A 7,583-nucleotide genomic window follows, 5' to 3' on the forward strand; every position below is an offset into this window, starting at 1 on the left:
CACACGAGCTATGGTTCTGAGACAACGATTGTCGAACACCTGAAGACGTCTCAGTTCCGCTGCTCGAATAGGCCAAGTCTCACAGCCATACAACAAAACAGCCCGTACTGTAGAAAGGACGTCACGGGGAAACAGGTTTCTCGGCGCCTTTTCCAAGGGAAGTTAACACCTGATCATGACCGACGGAGGTTGCTTGTATGACTGAAAAAAGTAGCCTGTCTTCCGAAAGGCCTCTGTTGCGAACAATTACTACTTTGAACCTCTGAATAGGATGGCTGTTATTGGTTCCAGGCTGGTGAAATTGTGACCCTGGTAAGTTTTTCCCTCCAGTTTGTTTGCACAGTGATGTCTGAGTTTATTGTACGAATTACACTGACAGATTCTGGTCGATAAACACATCGCGAAATCCCAAACCTTTGCATTATGGACTAGTAGATCACAGTGTTCAACCGCCTCGACCTCCTTCCAACTCATTTAGGAGACGGATGGCTGGTTGATGCGTATTCAAACCCTCTTAAATCCTTTGAACATTCTCCATCAACAAATCCACTGAAGACTTTCAGAATGTACTGATTCTTTCTCCCTTAGGACATCTCGACTTCTCTTCTCTGGGGTTGGGCAACCTGCCAGTATCTTAGGCCTTCTGCTTCCTTCGGGTGGCATGGCAGCTAGGCACTGAAAGGGCACTACAGCTGAACGGTTTCAGATCACATCATCCAGTATATGTCACCTGTTGAACCTAAAGTTACTGGCTGCTTTTGGGACCAGTTACTTAGGTAATGTGATACTTGTCAAAACTGGCTAGAGAAAACTGCCCAAAGTGACTCGCCGATGAAGTGACTCGCCACAAAGAAAAAGGAACTCAGCTGAAACAGTTGCCTTTCTTGCATCAAGTCTCCGTTGGTAAATTACTGTCCACTTTACCGGAATCCGATTACTCTCTGACGACCTGGTGGACTTCTATCTTCCAAAAAGTCAGCTTGGTGATGTATCAAGCAAACTGTAGTTCCCATCCAAAGGTGATTCTCGTCAGTCCCCAATCGCTCAAAAGAAGAAGCGTCCAGCCGTTCTACAAGGCGGTCAGAACATCCTAGGCTTCGCGAATCGTGTAATGCGACACCAAACGTACTCGCACTATTTACGGTCTCTTCCGCTTTGCCTGAGGTTCACACAATGATATCTGGAAATGGACCATCTTGTACTGAAATATTTCACTCCATATCCTTCAGAACAAGGTGAACATTGCAAATCCAAAGACTAACTGACGTCAATTCGTATAGAAAGCTAACCGTCTACCTTGCCAGGTGATTATTCTGCACTGATTAGTCAACTGAGACAAGATTGCTTGTTGGTTATAGCGCAAATTTACTGACTGGAAAGTCCTGGGTCGAACCCGACCTCTGCCTCTTGATCTCTTCTGTCCAGGCTTGGGCAACCTGGCAGTATGCCAGCCCTCGTGCTTCCTTCTGGTGGCGTAGCAGTTAGGCACCGAAAGGTTGCTGCAGCTGAACGATCAGTCACCTGACTTGTTGATTAAGATCATCGTCGAACAGACTCAGTTCACGCTTGAAACACTGACCTAGTCTGATTTGAAAGCTTATTCGACGGTCGTTGGGGGGTCGTTGATGGGACTTCGAAATTTTCATTAGAAAGTTCATACATTACGTGAAATTAGCCTGTGCCGAAGAGTCAAGAGATGATGCGCAGCTTTATGTTCCCAATGAGAATTGCCAGTAAAGTTCATCACAAGAATCTTCATGGCGATTCGTACCCCTTGCCTTCCGGCTGGTAGTCAAAGGCTAGGCGACGAGATGCATACTGTTGATAATTTCTAGCAAGGAAGAAAGAGCTGTACCGTGTGCCACTGCTTCCAGGTACAGAATGACTTCACGAATCGTCGATTGAAACAGAACTTATTAATGTCGCTTTATTTCCGTTTTCACTCACTAGTGTCATTAGAAATTACAAGCCTTGGAGAAATAACCAAACTCTTCACGAATCGTCGATTGAAACAGAACTTGTTAATGTCGCTTTATTTCCGTTTTCACACACTAGTGTCATTAGAAATTACAAGTCTTGGAGAAATAACCAAACATAACTAACTACTGAATTCAAACACTAGACCGTTATTGCGCTCTGTGATGGCGCTGATTGGATTTTCTTGCAAACCCACACAGTGACCCTTCTAAAGTGTTACCTCCTCCGAGTGACAACCCGCCTAATATTAACACTTTTTGCGGAACTTTCCAAATTCGTGAATGAATTCGTTATGTAGGAAAACCGCCGTTCTGTACATCTCTGAATGCAATCACGACTGTTACATAAAATTGCACTTTGTACGTACAACAGGATGACAAACCTGCTGAATATGTGCAGGTATCAACTCGTGGCTTGCACAATCAGATTACCCAGAGTTGACTATGGGATGATTTCTGGCCGACCAAGTGGTCTGTTTCCAAAAATCTGGTGCGTATTTTCCATGAGGTAACTGGATAAGGACTACGCATGATGTTAGCACAGAGAGCCGATAGGCCGATGAGGGGGCGAGATGGACCGAGTGGTAAGAGCGCGAATTTACTGACGGGGAGGTCCGTGGTTCGAACCCGATCTCTGCCTCTCGACTTCCCCTGTCTAGGCTTGGGCGACCTGACAGTATCCCAGCCCTCGTGCCTCCTTCGTGTGGCATGGCAGCTAGGCACCGAAGGGGTGCTACAGCTGAACGATTACTATTTTATTATTAACTGGATAAGGAGTTTGATGGGTCTAAGTCGAAATTGGTACGACTTGGGGTCACTCTCTGTATGACAAAGAAACTTTCTTATGACCTATTCATGTTCACTCATGACTCAGCCAACCCTTCACGTCTGTCTTCCCTAACGAACCGACAGTGTTGTCTCGGTCGAGTCTTATCGATTTACTAAAGCAACTTTAAACGAACATAGTATCACAGTCATTATCTTACTGATGATGGCTACGCCTACACGTAACCACAGGAGGCCAGAAGATTGCACTTGAGTGACATTTCAACTGTTTGCGTGATCAGTGGACACCATTACGAGAAGAGGCAAACAGATATGATCCAAAGAATGAGTTTGAATCAAATTTCTAGTTGAAGTGTTCAACCGATCCATTTATTCAGGGATAATATACAGACGGCGCAGACTTAACCAAAGTATCACATCGAACGTTTGACTAAACCGTGACTAAATTCAAACCTAATGTTTTTTAGCGGGAGCAGAGAATACCCAGCCACCAACCAATTAACGGATCCAATAAGTAGAATAGTGCACCTGATGCGATTCAATGACGAAGCCACACTTATACATAGGGCAGTACTACCTTGACGAAAATCACAGCTTTTATGCGTTTCCCGCCCATTGATGTCTACCGACCAAGACGAAATTTGGATCCAAGGTGTGAACGCAACTCAGGCCAGATTTTCCGACATGTACAAGCGAACAAATGTGCATGAACCATTTAGTTCAGATATCACCAATCGGTGATTGATTTACACGAAGAACAAATCGACGCAAGTGCATTTATAGTACCTAGTTTGTGCTCTCCCTTGGATTGTCGATTCCCTTAGTGGCACTAAATCTCGTGGAAATTTGAAAGTCCATTGAATCTTGTGGGATGCTCAGATGCCGTAACCGAATCTGCTACAGCATTCACTCCCGCAAATTCTAATGCACCTACAGCAGCGACCATTATCCACTCGCTTGTACCATTTGACATCGTGATGTTTGTGTGCGGCACGATACGGCGGTGTTGGAGCAGGCGCATGAATTCTGGGGAAAGACTGGGTACAAATGACCAGCTTTCGTTAAATGGATTCAAAGGCTAACGAGACGTTACTGTGACCCTAATATCTGGTATTCCAGCTGTCTCCATTGGATCATAAGTGCCTGGCTGGACGCTACCCTTCGACGTCAGCTGTACTTTGATAATGACACTTTCGGCTCTTCTCACTGTCTTAAGCCGGGCGGACAAAATGTGGCCGCATTTAAAAAAAAACAAGTTGTGTCCGGAAAATAATACAAAAAACTTCACTACGATTTACATTCTGGTAAACATATGAGTTAACTGGCTTAAAAAGAACGGGTGGATTAAACTAAGGGTGTCAAAGCCATTTAACCATGTGATTTAGAATGCTGGAAGATCAATTTGTATGGCTGATGGCTGTTTTAATCGTTGACCATGTCAAGTGTCTGCTCTGACAACAGCTCTGACTGCCGCATGCACAGGTTACACCTATGCGAATATATCCGATCTGCTCCTTCAAGCCTGTAGGCTGAGCTACTGGTCTAGTGTAGATGCGCACTAAGAGAAGGGAGCAGAAATGAAAAAACTGTCAGCCTTACGTCTCAACCATGTGCTGGTGTTAGGGATCACCTAGAAGCTGGGCTGAATCTTCCCCTGAAGTGTCACCCATGTGTAATCAAAAATGGTCTTCTGAAAGCGGAGAGACAAGACCTGCCTAGGGACATCGCCTCACCGGAACCTAGTCGTGATTGTCCGCACTTTGTGAACTGATTCCTCTGAAGCGAACAACGCGCCGTCCAACCACTCTACCCAACACTTTACACTCTCTCACTATCCGGGAATCAAAACTGTAGCAGCTGGAACTAACGTGCGCATTGCACATAGTTTATGGCTGATGAATTGAACTGAATCGATGTTATATGGTTGTCGAAGCAGGCACGCGGACAAAGACTCTCAATGAACACAGTTAGCATCCCCATGAAATCCGCATTCGACATAGTTTATGGCTGATGAATTGAACTGAGTCGATGACATATGGGTGTCGAAGCAGGCACGCGGACAAAAACTCTCAATGAGCACAGTTAGCACCCCCATGAAATCCGTATTCTAACATCTGTCCCGAGTACATAGGGACCATCATCTCCCAAGTCATACTTTAACAATCTTCATGGACCGATAAAACTTGACTAATTCAGCACACAACAACACTGAGGAATGACAAAACATCTTATGAAAATAATTGATGCTTCTCAAAAACACTGGATGGTGAATTGCGGTGCAACTGCTGGATAGTTTTTTCATTGGATGAATTGGCATATGTCAGCCAAAAAGACGAAGCAATGTAGATGTTTGGTGAGGTACTACAAAGTCAGGGTTTTATACTTATAGAACAACGCATCACTGTGTGAATTTGGCCCCACAAAGTAGGTATTTATTCAGACATCTGGTTGATTGTTCGGACCTATCAAGCTGCTAAAAATGGCTTCTTTTGAATGATTTCCTTTCCTAATCTTTTACTCATTTAAGCGGCCATGAGTACCAGGAATTCATGGCGCACAACGGCTCACGATCATCCTGGAATTCACTCATGATCGATCCGGTTATCCACAACGTTCAAACGTGCAATTCTCATGAGCTTCAGATGATCACAGTAGAAAACCACGGTGAATGTCAATACGTAGAATAGTTTGGAATGCTTCCAAAAGGAATTTTCAGCAACCTTATAAGTAGTGTAGTACGTCTATACATGTATCGCGATATCTTGTGCTAACGTAAACACGAAGCGGCCTGGTGCAGCACATTCAGTTGCTTAGAAATATCATAAATGGGGGAAACAGCTAGGTTCCAGGTGAGTCTCTCGAGAATCCAAATTTGTTTGCAAATGAGTGTATTTTGCTACTTGGGTGTTATTTTTCTGAAATGGTCAACCTGGTTGCGACTGATGTTAGCGTGAATCTGTACCCATTTCCGTATTTAATAGTGAAATGTTTCTGTTAGCTACCTTTCAAATGCAGCTGGAGCTATTTTTCTATCATTCTTTATTCTGGAACTATCAAATAATTTGTCCGAATGCACATCCGGTCGTTTCAAGCGAGTGATTCCGCCTGCATTCCCAGGCCAATATTAACAGTACAAGTATTTTTGTTCAGACACGCGATTAAATTTGAACTCAACAGTCGTAGTGAGGTCGCTCTAATCTCAAGACCGTTCGGATTATTGAAACATCAGAATGCGCGACTAGATACGTGCACGGACAACAGACACTACTATATGGTTGGGACATCACAGTTTCGCAACCTGTGTACAGAGTGTTTGGTAGAACGTCGAGAGATAATAAGTCAAAGCACTGGTTTCAAAAACCAGCAACAAAACGTGATAACTCTGCTGGATGGAGTAAGGAGCACTTGAAGCAGTGGTTACATCTCAAACAATCCATGAGGAGTGAAAGTAACCTTTCGAAAATGATTCTGCAAATCAGGCCTCGCAGATTTTAATGTATCATGGACTGAGGACTTTGTCGAATTCATAGCGAAGCTAAGTCTTACTATGAACGTTCCAACAAGAGCCGTTATTCAGACAAATCTAATGTATGGTCTTTAGACTTGCTTGTCCTCTGTGCGCAATAATCTACGTGCGTCATCTTTGTTTGTTTGTTTGCCATTCAGTCGACTCAAAGTTCAGCTGGTGTTGGTCAATCAATAGAAGTCACGTGACGACCTCGTTGTTGCGATCTTGGCCGCATGACCTGCGATAAATCAAAGGGGCGTCGCTCGATAAGCGAAGTGAACTGTTTCAAGGCCCTATGAGCTATAAACCATTTCTCTAGTGTAGGGTTGGCCTTCAACAATGATGTAGAATGACGGTTTTTGCCAGACAATAGAATGATGACTGTTTTATCCTGCGGTTCAACACATCGACCCGACAGTGAACTCTACCTCGACACTCCTCTAGCCTGAATTTTGCCTTGGAGGTGTAAACGCACGTTAGTCGTTGTGGTAAAAGAATAATGGTTTTCGAATTTTCACCAGTCAGATTTATGCGGTGGGTGGATATCAAACGTTCCGTCTGCAAAATAATATGTTGGCGTAATTATACGGTTTTAAACAATGCTATCATAGTAGAATTCATGCTTTCATAGTAGATCCTTGTAACCCCACAACTATCAAGCATTGGTAAAATTCCCCAATGTTTACCTAAATTTTCCCCTCCTTTGGTTCTTTCATTTGCGTTGTCTTCAGCACCTCATTTGAATTGGATTTTTAGACAGGAGAATATTCTCCGCTCGAAACGGGTTGGTAACATCATTCATGAAACTGTCTATGCACAACCACTAGCCCACCGCTACGCACAACTACGCACTGATGATGTCACCTCGATTGGTGATGAAACGTTTGCAACCAAATTGCCCAGCTCAGCGAACAAGCCAACGACCATGCACGTCATGTTTTAGTTACGTTAGGAGAGTACGTTCAGATCTACAGTTTTCCCGCAGATGAGTGTCAGTTCTTACAGCCGCTCTTCCCTTAAAACCTGTTTATGGTGCGGTTGCATCGCAAACTACATGTTTAATTGTGAAGATTCCGGGTTTCCAAGTCAGCTGAACATTTTGATTCAAAGGGTCGTCCGGAATCTGATAAAACAGCTCTGTCTTTGCCATTTTTTAGAGAAATATCTCATTTTCACATCGGAATGTGTGAAACGGTGCTCAGGTACCAGACTAAGTGCTGCGCTGGTCATTGTCGTCTTCCTGGATGGGGACCCCGAGGCGGTCCACATCAATGGCTAGAGACATTGTCAGACATGGCCCAGTCGCGCCCACA

At 44.1% G+C, this 7,583-nt stretch overlaps 1 protein-coding gene across 1 annotated transcript in view; it reads right to left on the minus strand.

Annotated features, from left to right (window-relative positions):
* T265_12734 (hypothetical protein) overlaps nucleotides 1–7,583 on the minus strand; it is a gene marked incomplete at both ends in the record, with an annotated part of 13,717 nt that overhangs the window by 3,347 nt on the left and 2,787 nt on the right. The window contains 3 exons of the mRNA XM_009165174.1: nucleotides 6–147; nucleotides 571–675; nucleotides 2,504–2,715. Of these exons, the coding sequence (XP_009163438.1) occupies nucleotides 6–147; nucleotides 571–675; nucleotides 2,504–2,715 (459 nt within the window). The remainder of the gene's footprint in view (nucleotides 1–5; nucleotides 148–570; nucleotides 676–2,503; nucleotides 2,716–7,583) is intronic.

The sequence above is a fragment of the Opisthorchis viverrini genome, assembly GCF_000715545.1.
Source record: "Opisthorchis viverrini unplaced genomic scaffold opera_v5_12, whole genome shotgun sequence".
Classification (NCBI taxonomy): Eukaryota; Metazoa; Platyhelminthes; class Trematoda; order Opisthorchiida; family Opisthorchiidae; genus Opisthorchis; species Opisthorchis viverrini.